The sequence below is a fragment of the Bombus impatiens genome, unplaced genomic scaffold (genome assembly GCF_000188095.3).
Source record: "Bombus impatiens unplaced genomic scaffold, BIMP_2.2 scf_0259, whole genome shotgun sequence".
Classification (NCBI taxonomy): domain Eukaryota; kingdom Metazoa; phylum Arthropoda; class Insecta; order Hymenoptera; family Apidae; genus Bombus; species Bombus impatiens.
Window position 1 is genome coordinate 202267 of NT_176678.1, and position 24560 is coordinate 226826.

Sequence of the window (24560 nt, forward strand, 5' to 3'; positions counted from 1 at the left end):
AAATATAATAAATAAAACAAATCAACATACGGACAAACCAACATGAGGACATACGCTCATAATTTATTTATTTTATACTATATAAGTGTATTATATACATATAGTATAAATTAGATAGATTATGTATATATGTATATGTAATATAATAAAGATATCTTTTTTGATACTCTGATGTATGTAAAAATTATATTTATATTAAATAATTTACTTACTTGTTGCTATCTTCTTTTTACAAATATTTACTTAGTGAAATTTTTACGATAAAATCAGTAATTTACTTCAATTATTTCAATGTGGATTAGGAGGTTTTGTAATTAAACATCATAGTGATTGCTGTTGCGTAAAAATATATTTAATTTAAAAAAATATATAAACTCAATTATCATCAGTACTTTTCCAGCAAATAATATTTTGTCACTATTAAAAGTCGAATTGCCAATTGTATTATAAAAATACATTATTTGTACATATATTTAATTTGCACAATACTATAATTTTCCAATCGATATTCGTAATCGTTTTAATTATCATGGTTTTCGAAGGTCTTATTAAGTTTTAAAAGGAATCTAATAATAATAATAAAAAAGAAGAGGAAAATGAAATACCGACATTTTACGATTACTAAAGAAAAAGGAACTTTATGGAAACTATACATATAGTTTCATCGTTAATTCTTAAAAATCATATCAAATATTTTAAGAAGGAAAAGGAATTGCTTCATATAGTAACATCATAAAAAGAAAAAAGAATTTCATAAGGTAATACGTTAAGAACGAAATAACGAAATTAAGCACATTATTAAAGTATTTCCTATTCTTTGTCATAACCGTAGTCAGAAACCAAATCTTGTGTCATTTTTTTCCCTTCTCCTTCTTCTCCCATTTTCATGTTAGTGTTCAAATGCTGATAAATTCTAGTGAATCCTCTCCCAGTACTAATCTTTTTTGCCTCCCCATAAAGTTTTGCTGCTATTTTTGTATTGCACGGAATAATATTCTGAGAGTTAGAGCTACCTTGTTTACTTGACTTTGGTTGAGAATTATTTTTTCTAATATTATCCTTTTTATCATTCCCTTGTGTTTCAGGATTATTTCCTTGAGAAATTACTTTCATGTTAGGATCACTTCTTTCATCTGAAACACCTTTATTGGCCTCAAAAATATCTTTGAATAACGCAACAGCATTGTTTTCTTCATTAGGAATATTTTCTTTTTCTTTTTGACTAAAGCTATTATTTATAGTTGAAGAAGTGATACCTATATCAGTACTTGTATCGATAGTATTATTTTTCAAGCAATTTTTTGTAGAATCTGCTATGTTACTGCTATTATTACTTATATCTTCTTTCTTCGATGAAATACTCTTTGTTCCCTTCTTCCCATCGCTTTCCTCCATTTTCAATTTGTCTAACTTGGAAATAAGATTACTAGCAAAATTTCCATCGCATAACATTGCTTTAGAAAGTTGTTTAGGTGGCTGCAATGGTTGTTCAATGTCTACTTTCTTTCTTGTGGTGCTCGTGTTGCTGCTAGTGTTGCTGCTAGAGTCGCTGTTAGTCCTTTGAAGAAGAGACATTCTCTCTCTTTCATACTGTTTAAACTGTTTCTTCTGTGATTTTGACATAGCAATCGCCCCTCTAATTACATCTCTATTTTCTGTTGCAGCTAGTGGATTATATGATCGATTATTTCCAGTCCAGTCTTCATCCATTGTACGAGTTCTCGTGTCAGGTACTCTCTCCACTAGAATTCTCGGAACGTCTTCATCCGATTCTAATGTGATTTCCTTACTTTTTACGTCTCCACTTGATGGACATATTGTCAAATGGTGCTACAGAAATAAATTATACTAACATTAGAATCTAAGAATTAATAATTCGACTTATCAGATATTAAATTCTTCTATTGGGTAACACAAATGGTTAAGTAGGAATAACATGAATGAAATATAAAAATTTATAAAAAGAGGGTGCGTAAAAATGTTTTCTAATTTACCTCATACTGTTCCGAGTCTAATATGTGTGTTCTATCGTATTTACAAGCAAGCTTGTCATCTTTCTGGTAATTTTTGGCACATTTTGTTATATGAATTTGAAATCTAGATTTTCTAATACGATGACATTTGTTGTATGGGCAAGTAATATAAACCTCCATGTCATTCATTTTTCTAAGAACAAAAGAAATAAAAATTATTATGTAATTATAAAACTAGTACGTATATTTATATATAAAGAGAAAGTTTTCAATGTCATTTTGTATTGTCATCAGTATCATGTTGTATCTTCTTTTTTTATGGTCGACTGGTTGACAATACAAGTAATTAAAAAAAATGTGACAGTTATTGTTAATAAAAATGGTCGCTCAAAGGAGGGAAAATTATAAGTTTGAATTTCTGTATTAATAACAAAATTTATTATATTCTAATTCGTAAATAACTTTTATGTTCAACGTTACGTGCGTGATCTTATTTAAAATATAATTTTAAATTTATTTTCAAGCTTAATATATAAGATATTCGGTCTTCTTGCAACTGCCGCAAATTGTTTAGGCAATAACATTTTGAATTTACTTGCCAATTGTATCAAAAGTATATCACTTGCAAAATCGCACAACTGTATTACTACTCATATCACAATACATGTATCTACATACGTCACACATTGTTTTAATCTAAATTTTGAATCCGTAACGTATAATTCAAACGTATATATAATTTTCGACGAAAGAGCTTTTAAAGGAAGTCCCCCTATGATAAAATTTCGCAATATGACGACAATCTTTAATACCGAAACAAATAGTAAATTTTAGCCTTATAAATCTAAATTATAAATAATTTGCCATGAACTAGCGTAAATGATAAATTTTGCGAATATATTAATTACAGAGAAACGAATTTCCATAGATCTATGTGGATTTGTTTTACAATGTATAAATGTGTTATACAAAATGTTATCATTTTACAAAAAGAAAGGAAAAAGCAATAGAATTAATAACTATTACTAATTTCCGTTGCAAAACCTTGCTAATTGAAATGATAATAATAATCCCTAAATAATCATTGTGTTTGGTATTATTTTTAATACAGGGTATCCAATCTCTAACATGCGTAATTTATGTTTCATACCACCACTATATCGCAAGAAAGGCACACGCTTTCCTCGCACAGTATGGCTCGCTTGATTCCAGTCGTGATCTGTTCAACCACGTTAGTTCGAGGAGGATTTGTTTCATTTACGAACGAAATCGTGCGCAAATAATCCAAAATCCACACCATGGATGACGAGTGGGGTATGTGCAAATCGATTTTCCGACATTTAATTGTTATGCGATTGTACCTTTAATCGAAACTACGAAACCATTTTAACCTTCAACTTTTACAGATGTCGAGAACGCTGAGGCGAAATTCGACCTCGCTATCAGATCCAACAAGTGGGAGGGCGAAGACGAAGACGAAGATGTCAAGGTTCTGTGTTACTGGCTTTCTTATTCTAATTTTGTGCATACGATTTTGAAAATCTTCCGTTCAGACGACACACCATAAGTATGGTTAACCTTTCATAGAGCTAGTCAACATGAGTCGAATAGCGCGATGATAATTGATTATTGTTGAACAGATTTGAAGTTTGTTTTTGAATTTGAATTGTATGAATATTGAAACCATAATTAGAATTCAAAACGGATGAAATGCATTTAAATTGAAAATTTACGTTTATGTTTGATAATGAATAATTATAGAAATTTGGAATTTATTACTAACGTGTTGTATGTATTTTTAAATTGGATTCTACGTATCGGAGATGAATTGATCCTAAGTTTACCTCAGTTTTAAAGTAATAAAAGTGTCATAGATACAGTTACGTGATGCTTAAATGTAGCATAATTTTCAATTTTAAATAAAATTAAATTTAATTATGTCATGATTATGTAAGATTTGATAATGGCGGGAATTGTCAGAACATATTCCGGATCATGTAGGATATAAATTATTTTGTAAAGATATTTTATTGATATATCTAGATTATTGTAGGAAGAAATATAAGATGAAAATAGAATTAAATACATATGTTAGAAAATGAAGTGCTTGTACGATGATTTCAAGAAATAATCAATCAACAGGATAGCTGGGAAGATGTCGAAGAAGAAAAGAAAGATGTAGAAAAACCCGCAGAAGTGCCTAAGGCTAAACCAAAGCCAAAGAAAGCTTTGGCAGAAAGAATTGAAGAGCGTGAGGTATAACTTTTCTTTGATTGAATTTTTTAAATATGTTTTCCTAAACTAATTTATCTTAAAGTAAAATTTAACCCACTTATTTGATTGCTTGTTTATTATTTTCTGTTTATATTCACATTATAGAAGTAAGGTACAGGTGGAAAAAGAATTGTTCCCTTGGGAAAGACAAAGCATACGCATAAACGTTATTGCGCATTTTAAACTTACTCTTTCATGAACACTCCTTTTCCCAGTTGTAACATGATTGTAGGGATACTCTTTACATAAATAAAAATTTACAATTTTTATTGTATGTTTTTGTTTATCTAATTTCTGTTAGTTTATGTATGTAAAGAAACTTAGAGCGTTTATTATATTAATATGACAAGTATTTCTAATTTTGTTAATTATAGAAAAAGGCAAAGGCAGAGGCAGAAAGGAAAGCTAAAGAGAAAGAGGAAGCATTAACGCCAGAAGAGAGGAGAGCGGAACAAATAAGGCGTCAAAGGCTCCAAGAAGAAGCTGATTTACGCCTTGCCATGGAGACTTTCGGTTTGTCCAACCTTGTTGATTTTTCTCATCGCAAGCCGCACAAAACTGAGAAGAAATGACTTCGCTAAAAACTTTTACTTATTAACTCTTTGCACTCCTATTTTTATTTAATAATATGAATTTTAAATAACTTACGAAAGTATGTAGTCATTTCATTAATATTTGATAAGGTAAAGATCTTTCTTAAAAGTATTGGAATTAGTATTTTGCTTACAAGGAATTAGGATGTATGTATTACTTTGTTTTTTAAATATTTGATCTTGCTACTGCAAAGCTATGAACTATTTTGTAATTTTACATAAAATTGACGCAGATCTAAACTATAGCACAGTAAAGTATATTAGATTAATAACGTATGTATCTAAGTATGAGCATTGTTATTTTTATTTGTTTCATAACCTTGTTTAATTTTAAGTTTAGATTCAAATTTCGAGACGCATCTATAAGCTTCTTCTTATCTTTGAATCTCCTAAAGTTCTTAATTGATATTAAGTTAGTTGCCGAATCTAATATCATTTTAATTATGAAAGCTGTTGCATTTAGATCTAAATGTTTGAATCCTAAATGTAACTCTTTAAATTAAGATAATTGAAACTTAATGTGAATATTATATTTTTTAAATGTGCTTTATTTCTTTCACAGCTACGATTTAGAAGAGATATTTTACTTCAGATATTGTATTTGCTCAAGGTCTAATAATTGGATCGCAAAGAGTTGATTCCACATTCATGGCTTAATGCAAATTTTTAATGGCTTAATTATGTTTTAAAGCTTTATCTTTCATAAACTAATATACAGTATATTTTGCCAGTATTAAGTGTTATTGGTGTAAAAATCAAAATAATTATTATGTAATTTTTAAATACATTCCATTTAGTAAAATAGCTATATATACATAACATAAAATTTCTAACAATTTTCTCGTTCTTAAAAGGACAATATGAAGTATTTTTTATATAAATTAAAATTGTACATACAGTAAAATAGTTGTAAAAAATTCTGAATAACGTTTTATATGCTCAAAGTGTTCCGTTTTCATCATATTGCTGTAAAAAATTAAACAAATTTTGGGTGTATTTAAATTTCTGAATACTATACTTACTACTGTAATTAAAATGGTTAATTGTCAACTATTGAACATTCTCATATTTCTATATTTAATCCATTTAAAAAGATTAAGTTTGTGTCAGGAACTGTACCAGAGATGTAAATCATGTATCTCAATTATTTAATATAATCTTTGAGGAAAGTGCAGAATTGTTATTGTATAAAAAATAAACACTTCTATTTCATAAAAATATAACGCAGACGTGTCTTATTTATCAACATTTAATCTCCCGTACCGTTCCTGATAAATGTTTAATTTTAATAACAATATACTATGTGCTTTCTGAACATTGATATGATGAATGTTTAAAATTATTTGTTTATTCGAAGGTAAAATCTCGTAGAATTAAAGTTATAGGTAATATTTCGCCTACATAAGGAATATATTTGAAAATATCATTCTGTATGTAAATTTTTAATATTAAACGAACAAGCATTACTTTTATCACTATTGGTCAAATTTGAATAATTAAGTTATGAAAGATAGACGAATGTAAATTAATGTAATTAGTATTATATCCACTCGTCATCTAATATTTTTTATTATAAAAATTATTAGTAAAAACAGCTGTAATTATCTTATTAGAAATTATAATTTGAAATTTTTCCCTTAGGTGTAACAGAAGAACCTGCTTTGAGTCTAGATACGGCAGTACCTAGCACAAAAGAAGAATTTGAGCAGTACGGAAGTGTACTTACACAGAAGCTAAATCAACTTGCTAAAAATGCCGAGTTTCCTCCGTTTGGGGAAGAACTTATTAAATCTGTTGCTCTCAATTGTAAGTACATTATATTAAAATATAAAAGAATCCAATGTCTTTATGCCATCTATCCTCGCTACTGTGTCTGCATGGCAACAGAGTAACATCATAACAATTAACAAAAGGCTATATTTAAAAAAAAAATTCAATTTCGATAAATTATTCCTTTTATAAATTCACTTCTTCTTTATAAAATTAATTTTAATTACAATTTTTTTTTTCTATTATAAATTTATTTCATCTTCGCTGTAAACTAATATCAAATAAATTAATATACTTTAATAGGGCAAACAATCGATTTCATAAATGCATATTGCTCTTTAGTATGCTTAAAATTAATTAATTTAATGGTAAATATGGTATATTATATTAATCTTGTTTACAGTATCCTCAGCGCATTTGAAGAAAGTTAAAACGTTGATCGATAATTTGTTGATTGAGAAGCAGAAAATCGAGAAAGGAGAAAAGGCGAAAAAGAACAAGGGCAAGGGGAAAGCAAAACTGAAAATCGAAGATGACAACACTCTTTTGAGCGAATACGGCGACTATGTTTACGATGACTACGACGATTTCATGTAGCGACCTTCTCATCCCATATTCTTATTATTCCCTAATTCCTTTTCTAGTCGCCTAAATACAAGCAAATGGTTATTAACATTTTTGCAAATTTTATATCCTTTATTCTCTCTCTTTATATTTGAATTTTCATTCTCTTTATTTCTTGGTTCGAGAATGGTTACAATATTAAACATTACATCAAATAGTTTTTAGAATTTCATGTTATACAGGATATTTCGTTTAACTGGAAACGACAGAATATCTCGCGAGGCATTAAATTTATCAAAATAATGTTTTAACGAAAGTTGTTTGGTTCAAGAAGGAGCATCATATGGATGAAATTTTTTTTTTTTTTTTTGCGGATCTAGCAGTGAAGGAGATTTTAGGGTCAACTTCATTTTTTCAAACGGAACCGTATATTTTTAATACATTAATCGACGCATCTCGGCATTCCCCATAGAAAAGTATTAGCCTGTTTATGCCGAGAAATTATTAGTTTCGGCGATATTTTAACTTCAATGTGTCAAATATAATGTATGGAAGACAAAGAAAGACACGGAGCGGTATTCCTGTGTTTACATTGTTTTTGTCTTCCGTACGTTAAATTTGACAAATTACAGTTGAAATATTCCTCGGACTAATGATTTCTCGGCGTAAACAGGCTAATACTTTTCTATGGGGAATGCCGAAATGGGTCGATTAATGTATTAAAAATATATGGTTCCGTTTGAAAAAATGAAGTTGACCCTAAAATCTCCTTCGCTGCTCGATCTGGAAAAAAAATAATTTCATCGATATGATGCTCCTCCTCGAACCAAACAACTTTCGTTAAAACGTTCTTCTGATAAATTCAATGCCTCGCGAGATATTCTGTCGTTTCCAGTTAAACGAAATATCCTGTGTATATAATATATATTATATATTTCGTGTGTGGGTATGTGTGTGTGTGCGGATGCGCGCGCGCGCATCTGTGTGCGTAAAAAAAATATATATTATATATATAAAACAGTTTAAAGAAAGAAAAGAAAAAACAAGAAAAATGAATATACATAGTACATCGATGGGATGTAAAGGCAGATTAACGCAAATATGTTGATATGTTTGAAATATAATTGAAAAGAAACTACATTACTACTTACCCCGATTGATTCAAACTATTAATAGTTTCGAAAAAAATTGATAATCTTCAATATATATGCCAGCAAATTTAGTCGCGTTTAGTTTGTTAATTTATGGACTAATTATAACCAACGTAAACTGTATACCGATAATGAAAATCGGATACCGAGGAAATACAATAGAATATTATGAAGACACCGGTGGCACAATGTTCGTGCCACGAGCGTTGCGGAAGAACTGAATGATTCGGTGAAGAGTATTATAACTTGTTGATCGTGGGGATCCATCCTTCGGAAAGAATTTTATGCGCATGCCTCGATAATCTTCTCGTACAGGAAACTACACATGTATATATAAAACAGTTTCTTATAGTTTTATATCAACAAATATGCACGTACGATTATATGGCTATTGTTTTCGTAATATATGGTATTGTTAAAATAATACTTTATAGAAATAATATACTTTGTTTGAAAAAAACTTATTAAAATCTTCATCTTCGAAAAATGTGAGGAAAATTGAAAATCGAAGTAATTCAATAGTACTTTTTATTAAGCATTCTCATTACATGGATAGAAGATATGCATAGTGAAATGAAAAAATTACATACATACTTATTAGTCAAAAATTCTATTCGAACATGGACGAAGTTCTGACGCTTAAAACTATCTTATAGAATTCTTTATATTTACCGCAGTAAAACTAAGAGAATACGGCATATTTTACGATAAACTATGAATATTGTTTCATCTTTTGTTCTCTCAATAATAAATTTCACTTGTTGTCACGCTTGTTCCTATCTCTTTATGAGTAAATTAAACGCTAAATCTTTCTTCGTTTCACATATTCCATTAGATCTGCTTGATTTTGATTAGTCATAAAATTAATTTTTGTTATGCTGCAGTTTGTTTTTCTTAGTTTTATTGCAATAATGTTTAACAATATATCTTTTAATATTAATATTAAATAAATGATACATGATAGTTTTAATTCTTATTCTGATAAACAACTTCATTGCAATCAATTTATGAATTTGAGTGCAATAAATATGTTTCCGATTTAACGTAAATCTATTCTTTTCTTTTTTCTTTTTCTTTTTTCTTTTTTATTTACGATACTATGGCACATTATGATAGTTTGATTATATAATTAGAGGCAAAGTTTAAAAAATCTAATAAAAAAGAAAAATATTTCTATACTTCTAAAATGATTAATATCGATCAAATTATGCTTTTACTTTCGTTAAAATTAAAAATACATTTCTGTATAAAGCTTAACATATCTATATTCGATTTGGAAATGTATAATTAAAAAATATCATTCTCTATTAATTATTTTTCTTCTTTTAACTCTCAACGAATATTAACAATTTTTAATATATAGAAAATTGTAATATGTGTTATCGAGATATTCGAATATTTCCTATATTTCAGCATCTTTTACCAATACTTAAATCAATAAAAAAGATATTTTATATCTGTCGGAGATGAGGGGCCTTCTCTTTGCAATCCTTGGCAAAACCTCAATACTTTAGTCTAGATTCTTATCATAAGCCGTACTTAAGTAATTGTTTACGATTTAATCCGATTATGTTTGCCCGAGATTTTGTGACAATGAGCTTGGACTCGAAGCGACACAACCAGTCGCTAAACGTAGCCGCGGTCACGGGATGAACGTTTTACCTAACAAAGGTATGGAGTAATCGTATAGCTCTGCTTAAAAAGATATAATTGTAGCGGCACGCGACGTTAAACCCACCAACGGTTTCTGTCCCGTGGCTTGCTACACAAAGGCGACAATTCTTCGGACACATTCTTCGGACAAGATGATTGCCAGATGTCGATACATCTTCACAGTATATTTTCAGCTAGCCTAAGGATCCGCTACAAATCTTAGCATTTATTTAGCTATGGTTCTTCGAACTGACAAATAGTCTTAGTCTTAGCAGCCCCTAAATCTATCATCTACCACGGGAAGATACGGGAAATCTGCTTTTCTCGCGTACGATGCTTCCTGCTAGCACCTCGACCATCGACATATAGAAATTAACCAATTAACAGCAACGTCCAGTTCCCTCCCTCACTTTCTGAACGAAGGCTTTCCTCGACGAATCCGATGATCTCGTGTCCTTTGACACGTCCCATCATAGTTTTTCCTCTGCAGCAGCATCGTGACGGAAGGTCATTCTCTCGTGAGGTCTCATTAGCGAATTACGTAGCGTCTTCACGATCACTGAATACTCTACGTTCTAACAAAGAGTTGGTTTAGTAATACCAGTATCGTAGACAAGTAAATCGAGTCCGAGAAATTAGACTTTGGAAGAAAGTACATTTGTTATCCCGTTGACCGTGGATTCGTTATCGAACCTAATACCATTGTCGTTAGTGTCTAATCAACGCGGTTACTTGTCAATTCTGTAATATCCACACTTGTACTAATAATCATATTTGTAATAGTAAATATCTTCTCTATTGCATAACAACAATGTCTAATCCAAATGAAGATTCGTTACACGCCCCTAACCCCTGATCATGATGTGAACCCGACATATCTATATTATAAATTATGTTGAAATTCAACTTCATTTAATTAACAGTAATTATCATGATAATACATATCTGTAATAGAGGAATCATATTTAATAATTTTAAACGATAATTAATTACATTTGCTTTAAGTTGCTGCTTTACATTTGTAAATTTAAAAACACGAATTAATTTCTTTTAACAACTTCTGTTACAAGGCATCTTCTAAAACACTTGTTACGTTTATTATAATGATAAGTAACACATAAAAAAGAATAAAAACCGAAAAGAGTAAATACAGTAAATTCAACATCTATTCAAGAATATTAACGCCTTTGAACAGTCGTGAAATTCATACTTTTAACTTTTTCAAGTCAAAGTTCCAAGACGCTGGCTTTTAAAAGATAAGGAGCTAGCATAAATCTTACAATAACCAGTTCTTTTGGTCAACATGTGTGTACATCGGTAGACGTTTTCGTCGCAATGAAAGTTTGACGAAAATTACCAGAGGTGATATTAAATCAATAAACTATCACTTATTTGTTTATTAGAAAGTTCGTTTAAATTATAATACTAACTTTTAACTGAAAAATCACAAAATTCCTTTCGAGGTAGTAACGTTGAACGATTTAGTTTACATAATCATTAAATATCATTAATTTCAAAATTTCAACTTTCCAAATCACTGAAATCCGCACAAGATTATTAATTAATAATGTACTATTTAGTTTCTTTATTTTCTACCTTAACATAAGTTTTTAGATTAATACCTACTAATATATGCAAAAAAGAAAACAAATTTATATTTCAAAATAAATTATATTTCAAACAAAACAAGTAAAATGGAAATGAATAAATACAATGTAAATAATTGTTATTAACTATAATTAATAGGGTATATTTGGTAACAATTTGTACAAGGCTAGATAGGAAAGTAATTTTCCTCCTTGATGTTCCTTTCGTATACATGTACGTATGTGTTAGCGACGATGCGCGTTAAAGGTCACCGAAAGCAGTTGTTGGTCCGATACCATTTTGCTTTTGTATGGATCTATGGGGCAGAGCAAGGGGAGAGGGGGGCGGGGGTAAAAGACGAGATCATTATTGGGCTGTGTATGACCAGTAAGACTACGTGTAGAAAAGTGCAATCCGGATGTCTGACAAATAGTGATAGCTATCGGACGTTGAAGAATTGTTTGGAAAAAGATATAGAAAGAAGATTTGAAGTTAACAGGCAAATCAATATTGCATCAGCCTAAAAAATACAAATACCTGGCCTAGGAATGTAGAAAACGAGAGTGACTGCTGTTAAAACCCAGGATATACATATTTTTGCACTCTGGAATTTCATAACAAAATGTATACCTATGAGTGATTCGGCCATACAGTATCATATCCGATCATCAAAAAAGTTTCTAAAGAATTTTCATTTAGATATGACTATTACTGTCTAATAAATATGACTAATAAATATTCTATTATTCATCTTTAATTTCTTCCTATATGTTTATAAATGAATTATATTATGTTTTAATAATAAATAAAATAAATACGTGTATGTTTAATTTAATAGCTTTGAATTAAAATTATAGTTGTACTTTATGATATGCAAACAATTGCATATGCAATTAAATTATTTTGAAAAAAGACAGAAGTTTTCTTTTAAGAGCAAACGATACTTTATGACACTGTAAGAAATTAAGAAGAAGCAGCAGTTCCGATTTGATCGATCGAATACTTTTCAAGGAACGCGATATCTCTGTTTGGAATGTAAAGAAGTGACAAACGAAAATGGATTAATCGGCTTGATACCTGAGAATCTTGCTAACAGTACGAGTTAAAGGAAAGCTTTCATTGAATTTACATGTATTATTCCAATCGTCAACATTTAAGGATAATATCATTGCTCCTCCAAAATTATTCCTACGGATCCATTCAGCCTAAAACATAGTACGTAGCAATTAGAATATGTTTGGTCCTTGAGCGATCTTAATTCTAAAAAAAAATTACAATCGTTTGTCTTAAATTTAATAATTTTATCGAATGGGCTTAGAAAGTAAGAGTAGTATATGTACATGCCTTATAGTAAACGCTTGTAACATCGTCATATGAGATCCATTCTCTATCTTTATAGGCATAGGGAACCTTGCTTTCATGTTTGAAAACGCTCTTCGCGCCGTTTTGAAGGAACTCGCAAACTGTAGGATAAGAAACGAAACCCATCTTCCCCAATTCTCCGAAACCATTTGCTGGTGCGAGTAAATCATGATTCTGCGGATTATCCAGTCTATAGTTGTGGCCATAAGTAGGAATCCCAACAATTAACTTTTCTCTTGGCATCCCTTTTGAAAGCCAATAATGAACCGAATAATTAACATTTAGAGTGGAAAGATAACCGGATTCAGCAGCATGTGAGAAAAGCGGTGCATTGAGTCCGGTAATTGGATAGTACCATACATAAAAATGGTAGTCATATGACATCAAGTTCACAAAATCTACATACCTAAATAATAACAAAATTTGATAAATTTTATATAAACATTTACGAAAATATAAATAAACAAAATTGATTTTATAGTTACATAAAGAAATACTTTTTCTTAAATGATCTTAATAGCTCTAATTATTATTGGCCATTATCGAATAGTAACGCAGCTATCTAATATTGCTCATATTACAAAAAACATGTTCGCTCACTTTGCCATTTCTGCAACCATATAGCTTTGATCAACAATAGCTTGTGGAGCAGCTACTGCAACAGAAAGAATCAACGTTTTTGTAGCGCGATAAAATTCTCTTCGTAATTCCTCTAATAATTGTACGAAATGGAGTTTTTCCCGTTCATCAGCTCCAAGCCATGCAGGAAATTCCCAATCTAAGTCGAGTCCATCGAAACCAAATGTCTTTGTCACATTTAAAACGGACCGTATGAATCTATAAAAAAGAGAACATGTAGCGTTTTCGATGCACTTTATAACGGAACAATTAAAATGTAAAACAACAAAAGTTACCTTTTTCTATTTGCATGATTTTTTACCATTTCTGAAAAACCTAAGTGGAGCTCATTACTGCCGCCAGCACTGATCATGACCCTTAATTGAGGTTGCAATTTCTTCAAGGCGATAACTTCCTTGTAGATTGATGAATTACTGCCCAAATCTAGGCTGCAGTTCACCACGCCCGCAAAACCCACGATAATATGCGTACAAAGATCAGGGTCAATGTGCGACGGACTGAGCTCCCAGAACGTGTTCAGGTCGCTCGATATGGTGTAATAACAGACAATGATTTGCCTATGAAAGAAAACTCTTTTCAATAACTTAAATGTTATTTTCTCATAACTAATTCTTGATGATAATAACAATGTTCGTAAACTTTCTCTTGAGACATATATACTTTGGGCAATAAATATATAAGTACCCTGAGGAATTGGTGTTGTAGTGTTGTGGCGAACTGATGCTGTTGTTCCTGTCCGCATTCTGGTTCTCCTTCGTCGACTCGGCGTACATCCGAGCCCGACGTAACCACGTAGCAATCTTGGCATTGTCTGTTAGTGTTTCTGTATCGAGTGTCTTCGCTCTTGGAGAGCGAAGGATAACAATTCCCAACCACGCGCGTGTCACGAAAAGAACTCCAAGTATCAAAGATACTAATGCCAAGCACAGAACTTGTGTTCTCCAACGTGGTCTACAAAAGGATATGAAAATTTATGTTAATTTCTAAATTTGAGTCATTGATATATAATATATACAGATAAGCTTATGTTTCATACAATATCAGAAATGTGTGCAGTAAATAATAGTTAATAATTCATTATAACAAATTTATTTCTCAATTTTATACGCTTGAGCTGCATGAAACATAAATTTCAAATTTATTTTATGCGCATTTTTAACCATTTTAAACCATGAAGGCTTCTTGTATCATAGTAAATATAGGATAATCAATAACCACACCTGTAACTTTTGACATATACTCACACATATATGCCCACACATATGACTCATTACACACAAAAAAAAAAGCTATAAAAGTAGATGTTGTAAAGAAATTTAATATTATATAGGAAAATGTAAATATAGAGAATGTAAATAAGATAAATATAACTATATTATTCAGTGAAAACAAGCAAAGTTTATATTTTACACTTTCTATAACGATATAGGTATATACCTTTTTTTATAAATGTTTAGGTTTACAAAAATATATTGAAAGAATTATTTAAGTGGAGTAAAAATGGCAGTTTCAATACCGTAAAAAATAATATTTACAAATTTTTTAATCAAATTTTACCAAATCTGACAATAGTAGTTGACTTTACAGATATGTGTATCTAACAATATATTCAATTGTAACTTTTGAAATAAGGAATTTGGTACTGTACATTATCTAAGAGATAAAGTGCTTATAAATGGAACTTTGATTATTATCATTTATTCAATTTATGTGTATTGACATTATACATGCATATTCTTCTGCGTAATTATCTCAACTATACTATTTTATAATATTATATTGTAATACATAAATCTAGTAGTGGGAAGGCATCTAAACAGTGTTATGAATAAGTATGTATTATGCTTAATATGATATCATTGAAAATGATATATTGCTAATATCAATTTGTAAATGTAAATTACGAGATTTATTATACACATTGAAAAGAAAGAAATAAATGAAAACCAAATTATTGTTATAGGAGTTATGTGATTGTCATATATATACACACACACACACACGAGCGCGCGCGCGCGCGCGTGCATGCATGCATATAATATAAGGGAATTAAAAGACAACTAACTATAAAAAAAAGTGCAACTTACTGTCGGACGTCTGTTAACAATTCATATTTGGCCTGTGGCACGGGGATTTGGTTAACCATTGAACGCACAATGTTCGTCAAAATTGACGCTTGAGGACGCTAGTCCTCTAGGGTGGCTTACCACTTTTATTACTACGCCCAATGCGTTATGATTAGGGTCGTATACTTATACAGATATGTCTGACAAATCCTGCGGTGGGGGTAAGGTTTTTAATGTCATAAAGCGTGCTTTGCGAAATCGGCCGCTAGCCATAGAGCGCTGCGATCTAGTAGGTTAATGAGAATGACATGTATCAGAAGGAATCTACTTCCTCGGGATTTATCTTTTAATGATAACATTCTCTTTGTACTTTTTCTATTTACTATTTAGCTACATTGTGTATATATATTCCAACTCCGTTTGAATATATGATAACGTCTTACCAACGTAATTCTTTTTATAGGCATGAGTAGTGCTTAGTTAATGACTAGATTACTTTTTATAATTTTTCATGATTTGTTTAAATAAAAGAAGTAAATACACAGTATTTCATTTGGTACAGAAGAATGTTATTTGAATAAATATTATTTATGAACCATTATTAAATATTATTTCCAATAAAAACATTTAACAAAATTACAATTTCGAAATCTAATATATTTTTAATACTTTTATACCATGTAGATTTGACGCACCTATTGGTAAATAAGTTTGTTTTTGTTTTTTAATTCGTTAAAAAATCGCATAACCACCTATATGTACTATCTGTAATGTGAATGATATTGTCGAAAACATTTTATTGAAATAATACTTTTCACGATTGAAACTTTCCAATGTTATTAAATCTTTCATTGAGCAGGCAAAATTATAATAGAATTTTAGAGTTTATAAAACTTATTAAAAATGCAAAAAATACTTATATTAAATCACATTTATTAAACGTTAAATGTTTATATATAAAAATATCTTTATACATTGGTTTGGACATTTTCCTTTGAATGACTGACCCTTTTCCTCTTTGGTTTCTTTGATGTCTAAATTGACACATTCTTAGTTGGACATAATAATGAACCTACTTACAGAAAGACATATTTCCAGTACATCCAATGTTTTGTCTGCTGAGAGATAAAAAATTTTTATGTTTGATGTGTATTTTAAGAAACATTCGTTTACGTACTTCATTAAATGATAAAAGAATGCAAATTTGCACGAATCAAACCTTTCGTTTTCATGCCAACTAACTGTGCAACTGAAGTATTATTCTTGCTATGGATCAGTGTTTCTGTACATGATTTACCTTTTTTACCATATCATTTTGTAAAAGTTGTTTGCATAGATAGCCTGTAAGTATGGTATAATTACGTAATTAATACATATATAAAACATCAAATTATATTTCCACGACAATGAGACATAGATTTACATATTTATTTTTACACATGTCTAGATATCTGCAACATATTTGAACGTATCTCAAATACAAACATGCATTATAAGAATAATGCATATATACGGACTATGAACTTCTCAGATAATATTTTTCATTATATTTTATAGGCAACCAGAGTTTCTTTTTGTAATCAGTATTTGCAAATGTTAAATGTTAAAGATTTATCAGTCATGTTCATTGCGGCTCTATTTATATGTGCATATTTTATTGGAAAATTGCTGATTATATATAACGAGATCTATCTATCAACAAAATATACGACAAATCATATTCACAAATAGTTGCACATTCCTGTCGTAAAGAAATGGTATTAATATGAAAGAAACATCTTTAAATTTTTTTAAAAAATTATATTTTTTCAAATCTTCACTCAGCCTATCTTGAATACATTTAATTAAAACATGAAAATCTTTCTCTCATTATCTGCGGATGAACGAATCAGTTTTTTTTAATTCATTTATGCTACTGTTGTACCTAGTCATCCCTCTGTTTGTCAAAGCACTGTCTCCAATGACATCATGTATAAAAGCTCCAACATTTTTTAACAAATATGTTGCTTTAAAAACAATTTTAGCTAAGTATTCTTCGCAAGCTGAACGTTTTAAAGCAAAACCAGCGATTGGTTGAATATACTTATTTGTTAAGGACTGGTACTGTAACACAAGACCTTGGGTTGCCAAGTACCTGATATTTGAACTTTGAAGTGTCATCAGGTTATCAAAGTCTGTTAAGCTCATGTAAGTCAATGTCTCTGGATTCACAGCAATAGACTTCTTCGAATTGATCTCATCGAGGGTCGGGACACTGTGATTCTTTTAATAGCTTAACAAATTTTTCATCAAATCCACGCTTTGTACCCACTTGAGACATATAATCTCGAATGGTCCTTGCACAAGGCAATGGAATGATCTCATTCTTCCTCAAGAATTCGTAGTAACTCTGAGATTTGATATTCATTAGCATACACATCATTATAAACTCATCTGTGTAACGGCGGCCTTTTGGATCCTTTGTTTTCGCAGCCGAAATTATTTCTTGGATAACTAATTTTTGATTTTTTGAAATTTTATCCAAGTCACTATCTGTCATACATATCATACATGCTTTCTTCTGTTGATTTACGATCAGGTCTGTAGTACGCTTCAGCTTATCTTTCATTCGATTAACCCTAGCATCTTTATATTTGATTTTTTCTCGCATAGTCTTCAATTTCATTTCATCAAATGGGTTCAAAGAAGTTGTGACTCGTTTAATAACCGTTCTTTTTTTCATTCTTCTAATCTTTTGTGATAAGGTGTTAGAATATTTTTTACATGAATTACATCTTTCACTCATGATAGATAATATAGAGCAGTCTGCATGACGCCAATCCGTACCAATACAATTTTTTAGAGCAGTGTTTGCACGAATTGTATCTAAACCAGTGGACGTTATTCCTTTACATGTGCGTAAATCTTTAAATTTTTTCAAAATTTCTGGTATCATAGTGATTTTAGTTAATATTCGTGGAAGTTTTGCAGCTATTACATCAACGGGTGTCATGTATATTTCGTAAGTTATTTTTCTAGAACCTGTGACTAGAACAGATTTTGCAAAAATATGCTTTTCTTTTCCGCAATCATTCACTCTTATAGCATATGTAAATAAGAGAGCTTCTTCATCGCCAACTTTAGAATTGCCGACGATCCATGGTTTCGGTATTTTCAAAGGTGCATTATTCTCAAAAGTATCGTCTTCTGTCGTAAAAAAAATTATAATTAACTTTTTATACTTAATCTAGACATTTGATAGAAAAATGTACTAACGAAATTTCTTTAAGAAAGAATAATTAACAAATACTACTCTAAGCAAAAAAGATGAAGTGTATATTTTTCTGATTTAAACTATTTTTTCCAACAAATTTTTAATAATCGTGGATATTTTAATTTTAACAATTATAAATAATTGTAAAAAGTTATCGATTGTTTTCAAAACAAATTTATCATACTTACGTTGAGATTCAAAGTTAAAACCGATAGAGTCAAACATTACTGTAGTAAATGGAAACCCAGAACTTGTAAAATGAAGCATTTTCAATTTATCTTCTGCTTTGGTAACTGTCACAAATGATTCAGGTTGCATGTTATTGTTTATAGAACAATCAATATTTACATCCGATTTCACAGAAGACATTATACTTGAATTAATAGAATCTGTTGACATAAAATAGAGAAAACAATATAAAAGTCCAAATTTCAAATATAAATTTTTTATAAACAAGCATCAGGCGACATATAGATGTTTTTGAATGTTTTGAAATTTATTAAGATTAAATAGATACTTAGAATTATTATGAAAACTATAACAATATGTTTGGAATAAACTTCTGGAATAATGTATCAATACAATAAAGGTAACAGTCATAATTATACAGGGTAACCAGATTTCAACAAGTTATTATTAATATTTAACGAAGTATTAACATTTCCATCAACCGCTGTATTTTATATTAAAAAATATTAGATACTTACAATGAGAAGGAACACTGCTATCAAGGTCCAGAGAGACAATAGCAGAACATTCATTATTTTGATGTACGTATCGTTCTATGTCATTGTTCACAAATTCACCCTGCTTTATTGACTTAAGCTGTAATATTTCCTGAACTTCATTTTGATGTTTCTCCAATACTACCGTACTTATGTTTGCTTCTTTTTCTTTAGTTACTGAATTTGAATATTTTGCTGTACTGCTTGCACTTACTCCTTCTTCTGTAGTTGTTGACCTTGGATACTTTATTGCACTACTTGCACTTACTTCTTCTTCTTCTTCTTTAATTGTTGATTTTGAATATTTTGCTCTATTACTTGCAATCACTTCTTGTTCCCTAATCGTTGACTCGGAACACTTTGTTGTACTACTTGCGGTTACTTCCTCTTTAGCTGTTGACTTTGAACATTTTGCTGCTTAAACATATATTATTTATAAATATATGTGTGTGTGTGTGTGTGCGCGCGCGCGCGTGTGTGTGTGTGTGTGTGTAAATATATATTCTATATTTTACGTTTACTTGTAAATAAATACATCTTGAACAAAGCAGAACTTCCCAACAAGATGAATTTAAATACAAATATTTCAATGAATAGTTTCTAGCGTGCAAGAATCGCAGAAAAAAATATATGACCTGAAATGAGTGAATTACAAAATAAAATGTCAAAACTTACGTTCTTGTACTGCATATGTATGATCTGTATAAAATCTGGCGTATTTCCTCATTGTGTGTCTTATTACATCTTGTACGTCTTGTTGTGGGCTTCTTGATCTCGATCGAGATTGCAATGGATATCCATCAAATATTGTAGGTACAGCTCCTGGTCGTAAACGCGTACGTTTTAATGGTACCTAACAAATATTTGGAAATAAGTATCATACAATAATAAAAGATTTTGTCATTATTAGAAATAATGACTAAGGAATTAGAAAATAATTTTAATGGATAAATCAAATGATTTTACCTGAGCTATAATTTTCCCATTATTATCGTACTTGATATATTCTCTAATTATGTAACGTTCTTCAAAATGTTTTTCACATATTCGCTGACCCGTTCGCAAACGTTCTATTCCGGGAATTAATGCTGCCCATTTTGCACCAAAATTTTCATTTTTCACTATGAAAACAGATACTTTTTCATTACGTTTATCTTTATTTGTCCTACAATTCGGCACAGCACAAGTCCATGGCATGTTGAATTGATATATTTCTGTCGTCGCGGCGGCGGCGGCCTTTTAATATGGCTTATGGACATATGCTAGTCTAAAATCTAAAACTTGTATTCCAATAAAAAGAAAAATGAAACCACGATCCACGTTTCAAAACGTCTTCTTCTCTTTAGCAGGATCCTTTGAGGACGGGAGGAGGGGAGCTACGATCACGGATAATCGTGATTGCGACGGTCTAATGCGTAGCGAGCAAATTGGAAAATATTTGCCGTTCATTAAGCCTTGATCCCACCACGGGAGTTACCAGACCTGTAATCTGTGCACGTACACGACATACATACGACGATATGATTGTATTATGATATGCATAAACGGACGTTATGTCCATGATACTCACACTTACGAGTATGTAATCTAAAAATCATGTTATGTACGTATATGAAAGCATGAAGGATAAGGTTTTACTGCGTATGATAACTCTGTTCGAATAAACAGTAAGCAGAAGCAAACATAAGAATAATCAAAATTTTCCGTTGCCATTATTATTAATGAAATTAACTACATAATTCGATTTCTAAATTATTCCGTTAATAAGGACTGGAATTAAGTATTGATATTAAATGATTGGAATGAATAATAATATAAAAATGATGAATCTCAATATTAACATTTAAAATAATTGACATATTCGATAAATGATAAAGGAAACATTTAGAAATAATATTTGGTTTGTTTTATTCGGTTATAAATATGATAAAAAGTAAAGTGTAAGTCATAATTATGCTTGGAAGATGTATATTCTTTTTATAATATTTTATAATATTTAATATTTAATATTAATATTTTCTGAATAAATACATTTCTGTCAACCATCATAATGTACAATTGATTGATAGACGAATACAAGTTCAATATTCACACATATATACGCATATACATATAAATATATTAAAACAATATAATATTCACAATACTTTATATTACAACCATTTATGGTAGTATATTTTAATTATTAGAGAATATGTTAGATAAAATATGTTTTATATAAAATGATTGAACATACTGATGAGATTACATTTTACGAGACGCAATATTGAACGAAAAATCCATCATAAAATTTCAATTTATCTAAGTGCTGGTAATATCCACCATTTTTTATTTTAAATACAACTTAAAGATCACGGCTCTGTTGTATCAACGAAAGCGCGGAGATGGAAAAATCTTAAATTTCTGAAACTATTATTACATAATATATATAAAGTTTTATTTATCTAATTTAACTAACAACCAATAAAAACTGTACAAAAGATTTAAAAATAGTATAAAATATGAAATAGTAAAGTAGTTAGATATGATTTAACATAGATACTAAATGATTTTGAACTGGTTAGTCCTAACCGAGGATAAAAAAGAGATAAACGACAGCTAACAGTTTTATCTTTAATCGAAGATCATGAAAGTCGATCATAGAAACAAGATACATAAACGAATCGGAATATTTCGAGAACTGACATTATAATTATTATGAAAGTATAACTAGGAATTTGTTTATATGTTGGAAAGCCAAGAATAAGCTTTTTTATATACCATAATCGTTTACTGTGCTCTGCCACCAACTAGTGCTTCGTCTTCTGCTCTAGGTAAACGTTTGTAACGTTCTTGTGATACCAAATAAACCGCTAATCCACCAAAAAGGATTAACATAAGTCCGATTACATTAATTAATATTGCTTCGTCTACAAGATTTGGATAATTATTTCTGAAATTACGTATTATAATAAATGAAAGGGTGACTCATACGTTATTGTGTCATAAGTTTATACTTACCCTAGAGCAAAAAATGCTTTTTCATTGAGGCCTAGAAGACAGGAAGCAATTACACCAACGAATCCTGCGATTCCAAAGTATACATGTATTGGCATGTAAGAAGCCCGTAATGGAAGTTGTAATCCCGGATACAGGAAAGACAGAAATCCAGCAAGCCACTAAAATATTAAAATATATGTATTTCGCGATTATTGAACGATTATATATGGATAAAACTAAATAAAGAGTTAATGACATTTATACCTGGCAGCAAAATAAAATTACGCTAGTGAGCCCAATCCAACTATGAAGACTGTACATGTTTGGAATTGGTTTCAATTGCAAGTTGTGGCTGTCAAACACAGCCACAAGAGAAATTACAACTAATGCAACAATTAATATCATTATGCCTGCGTGAATTAGCTTCAATCTTCGTTTCCGAGTATTTCTCTGTGTCCTATATATTAACATACCTAACAAGATTGAAGATAATATTAAGTAAAATAAAAAAAAAAGTTAATTCAATGTTCTTAAAAGTTTCCTTAAATCGTTAAACATACCATTGGCATATAGAAATACGAATCCAATAACCATTAAAAGAGGATGCCAATTGAATTCTAACGTTGGATTAGAATTCCAAGCAAAACCACCTCTATAACTGCCACACCAAACTGCAACTAGAATTATCAGTATTGCTCCAACGATTTCCATTGCAATGATGAGAGGTCTGAAACCCTCCAGATTAACACGCGGTTCTGTAATTTGCTCCATGTCTGGAAATAATTTTGTAAGCACTTCATTAAAATTTTGAACTGTCATGAACATCTTGTAAGAAATGAATTAAGCGAGATACTAAACATAAGTATATAAAGTTAATAGGAAATAAAAAGCTTTTAAAATAAATAAGCGACATACCTAAACATATCTGGTATACGTATGGATAATTTGTTGACATAATTTAACTAAAAAATGAATTCTCTATTTCATAAAATTTTAAACTGAATATCCTTCCTTGTATGATTTTATACAATCTGTTTAAATCTTATTATATATTTCTTTTCAACTTTTAACAACATTCTACTTTAATCTTTTATTTAATCTTTATTATTCAGATATTATTTCTATCATAAACTAAAAATCACATGATATTTCAACATGTAAGAGAAACTAATTTTTAATTAGAGCTTATGAACTTATGTAGGACATATTATATATTCAATAAAATAAACTTACTTCTTTGACATATGGTAACAATTATTTGACTTTCTTTTTGTTTCGGGGATTTAATTGTATTTGAAAATGTATACATAAACGCCCACTAAGATAAATATGTTATTTTGTTACATAACGTCTATATAAATATAAACATATAAATTGATTAAAATATAATGACACTTAATATATTAATAATTTCCTTTTAAAGTAGTTGATTGTCTCCCTTGTGTTAGGCTGTAAAATTACGAAACTTATGTCCCTGTAATCATTCTGCATAGCAACACTTAATGCTGTGATAATGCTTAAAAGTAGCATCTATAAATCAACAAGTGTTAAGTTGTTGCTTTAGTATCATTAAGATGATTTTATACATCTGATTAAATAATTGTTGAAATATTAAGGTGTCCAGTCTTATTAAATTTGACGAAACGAATTACATATAAATGAAAATGGATAGAATGGAACACAATTTCTAATTTAATGACAGCGCTATGAAATTGGCCACTTTACCTGACACTTTCCACAAAAGGTTTCAAGAAAAAAATCAACAGGTACTACGCAGGTTCTCCAACGACGTAAAACAAACTATCGATTATATCTACGCAGTTGTGGAATGAGATATTTAAATTTATCGCACTTCTAGTCAATATAAAAACTAATTGCAGATAAATATGCCGATTCAAAATATAAGATTGATCAGTTGATATATAATTAGAATTTTTAATTTTGAATACGAATTAACTTTAGCCTTAAATA

The 24560-nt window shown here is 29.9% G+C and overlaps 5 protein-coding genes and 1 long non-coding RNA gene across 12 annotated transcripts; 2 read left to right on the plus strand and 4 right to left on the minus strand.

The window, feature by feature from the left end:
* Positions 1–334: 334 nt before the first annotated feature.
* Positions 335–8675, minus strand: LOC105680210. 2 transcript variants are annotated; one of them, XM_033320206.1, is made up of 3 exons: positions 8326–8675; positions 1995–2166; positions 335–1830 (listed from the first exon to the last, which is right to left on the minus strand). In XM_033320206.1, the coding sequence occupies exons 2-3, from the start codon at positions 2160–2162 to the stop codon at positions 811–813; spliced, it is 1188 nt and encodes a 395-aa protein (XP_033176097.1). In that variant the 5' UTR covers positions 2163–2166; positions 8326–8675; the 3' UTR covers positions 335–810. The 2 variants fall into 2 exon arrangements, with proteins under 2 accessions (XP_033176097.1, XP_033176098.1); XM_033320207.1 differs by lacking the exon at positions 8326–8675 and adding an exon at positions 2573–2788.
* LOC100748724 (eukaryotic translation initiation factor 3 subunit J) lies at positions 3141–7285 on the plus strand. Its single transcript, XM_012384360.3, has 6 exons — positions 3141–3287; positions 3380–3462; positions 4116–4229; positions 4622–4760; positions 6482–6646; positions 7014–7285. The coding sequence occupies exons 1-6, from the start codon at positions 3272–3274 to the stop codon at positions 7205–7207; spliced, it is 711 nt and encodes a 236-aa protein (XP_012239783.1). The 5' UTR covers positions 3141–3271; the 3' UTR covers positions 7208–7285.
* A 3905-nt stretch (positions 8676–12580) lies between the features above and the next one.
* Positions 12581–15863, minus strand: LOC100745372 (chitinase-3-like protein 2). Its single transcript, XM_012384364.3, has 6 exons — positions 15654–15863; positions 14251–14517; positions 13842–14123; positions 13528–13764; positions 12910–13333; positions 12581–12770 (listed from the first exon to the last, which is right to left on the minus strand). Exons 1-6 carry the CDS (start codon positions 15710–15712, stop codon positions 12627–12629), a joined length of 1413 nt encoding a protein of 470 aa, XP_012239787.1. The 5' UTR covers positions 15713–15863; the 3' UTR covers positions 12581–12626.
* A 783-nt stretch (positions 15864–16646) lies between these two features.
* Positions 16647–20964, minus strand: LOC105680614. Of its 4 annotated transcripts, none has more exons than XM_012384362.3 (7): positions 20577–20964; positions 20286–20463; positions 19819–20024; positions 19593–19710; positions 19074–19274; positions 17557–18818; positions 16647–16973 (listed from the first exon to the last, which is right to left on the minus strand). In XM_012384362.3, exons 1-6 carry the CDS (start codon positions 20805–20807, stop codon positions 17869–17871), a joined length of 1884 nt encoding a protein of 627 aa, XP_012239785.1. In that variant the 5' UTR covers positions 20808–20964; the 3' UTR covers positions 16647–16973; positions 17557–17868. The 4 variants fall into 4 exon arrangements, with proteins under 4 accessions (XP_012239785.1, XP_012239784.1, XP_033176089.1 ...); XM_012384361.3 differs by having other exon boundaries at positions 19819–20027; XM_033320198.1 differs by having other exon boundaries at positions 19593–20024.
* Positions 20965–21115: 151 nt separating this feature from the next.
* LOC117151525 lies at positions 21116–22609 on the plus strand. Its single transcript, XR_004461522.1, has 2 exons — positions 21116–21213; positions 22424–22609. It is a non-coding gene; the product is annotated as an uncharacterized LOC117151525 (long non-coding RNA).
* Positions 22210–24504, minus strand: LOC105680615 (cytochrome b561). Of its 3 annotated transcripts, XM_024366921.2 has the most exons (6): positions 23823–23906; positions 23505–23551; positions 23150–23362; positions 22854–23062; positions 22611–22768; positions 22210–22542 (listed from the first exon to the last, which is right to left on the minus strand). In XM_024366921.2, exons 2-6 carry the CDS (start codon positions 23542–23544, stop codon positions 22380–22382), a joined length of 783 nt encoding a protein of 260 aa, XP_024222689.1. In that variant the 5' UTR covers positions 23545–23551; positions 23823–23906; the 3' UTR covers positions 22210–22379. The 3 variants fall into 3 exon arrangements, with proteins under 3 accessions (XP_024222689.1, XP_012239793.1, XP_012239791.1); XM_012384370.3 differs by lacking the exons at positions 23505–23551; positions 23823–23906 and adding an exon at positions 24315–24504; XM_012384368.3 differs by lacking the exon at positions 23505–23551 and having other exon boundaries at positions 23823–24296.
* Positions 24505–24560: the final 56 nt, after the last annotated feature.

Coding starts and splice junctions, on each gene's coding strand:
- LOC100745372 (XM_012384364.3), bottom strand. CDS start 15,712: ATGGTTAACCAAATCCCCGTGCCACAGGCCAAATATGAATTGTTAACA. Junction 14,518..15,653: donor TTGTTAACAGACGTCCGACA/GTAAGTTGCACT, acceptor ATCCTTTTGTAG/ACCACGTTGGAGAACACAAG. Junction 14,124..14,250: donor TACAACACCAATTCCTCAGG/GTACTTATATAT, acceptor TTTCTTTCATAG/GCAAATCATTGTCTGTTATT.
- LOC100748724 (XM_012384360.3), top strand. Junction 3,463..4,115: donor ACGAAGACGAAGATGTCAAG/GTTCTGTGTTAC, acceptor ATCAATCAACAG/GATAGCTGGGAAGATGTCGA. Junction 4,230..4,621: donor AAAGAATTGAAGAGCGTGAG/GTATAACTTTTC, acceptor TGTTAATTATAG/AAAAAGGCAAAGGCAGAGGC.
- LOC105680210 (XM_033320206.1), bottom strand. CDS start 2,162: ATGAATGACATGGAGGTTTATATTACTTGCCCATACAACAAATGTCAT. Junction 1,831..1,994: donor TAGACTCGGAACAGTATGAG/GTAAATTAGAAA, acceptor TTATTTCTGTAG/CACCATTTGACAATATGTCC.
- LOC105680614 (XM_033320197.1), bottom strand. CDS start 20,807: ATGCCATGGACTTGTGCTGTGCCGAATTGTAGGACAAATAAAGATAAA. Junction 20,464..20,576: donor ATGGGAAAATTATAGCTCAG/GTAAAATCATTT, acceptor AATATTTGTTAG/GTACCATTAAAACGTACGCG. Junction 20,028..20,285: donor TACATATGCAGTACAAGAAC/GTAAGTTTTGAC, acceptor TATATGTTTAAG/CAGCAAAATGTTCAAAGTCA.
- LOC105680615 (XM_012384368.3), bottom strand. CDS start 23,898: ATGTATACATTTTCAAATACAATTAAATCCCCGAAACAAAAAGAAAGT. Junction 23,363..23,822: donor TGTTACCATATGTCAAAGAA/GTAAGTTTATTT, acceptor AATTATTTCCAG/ACATGGAGCAAATTACAGAA. Junction 22,543..22,610: donor AAAGCATTTTTTGCTCTAGG/GTAAGTATAAAC, acceptor ACGTAATTTCAG/AAATAATTATCCAAATCTTG.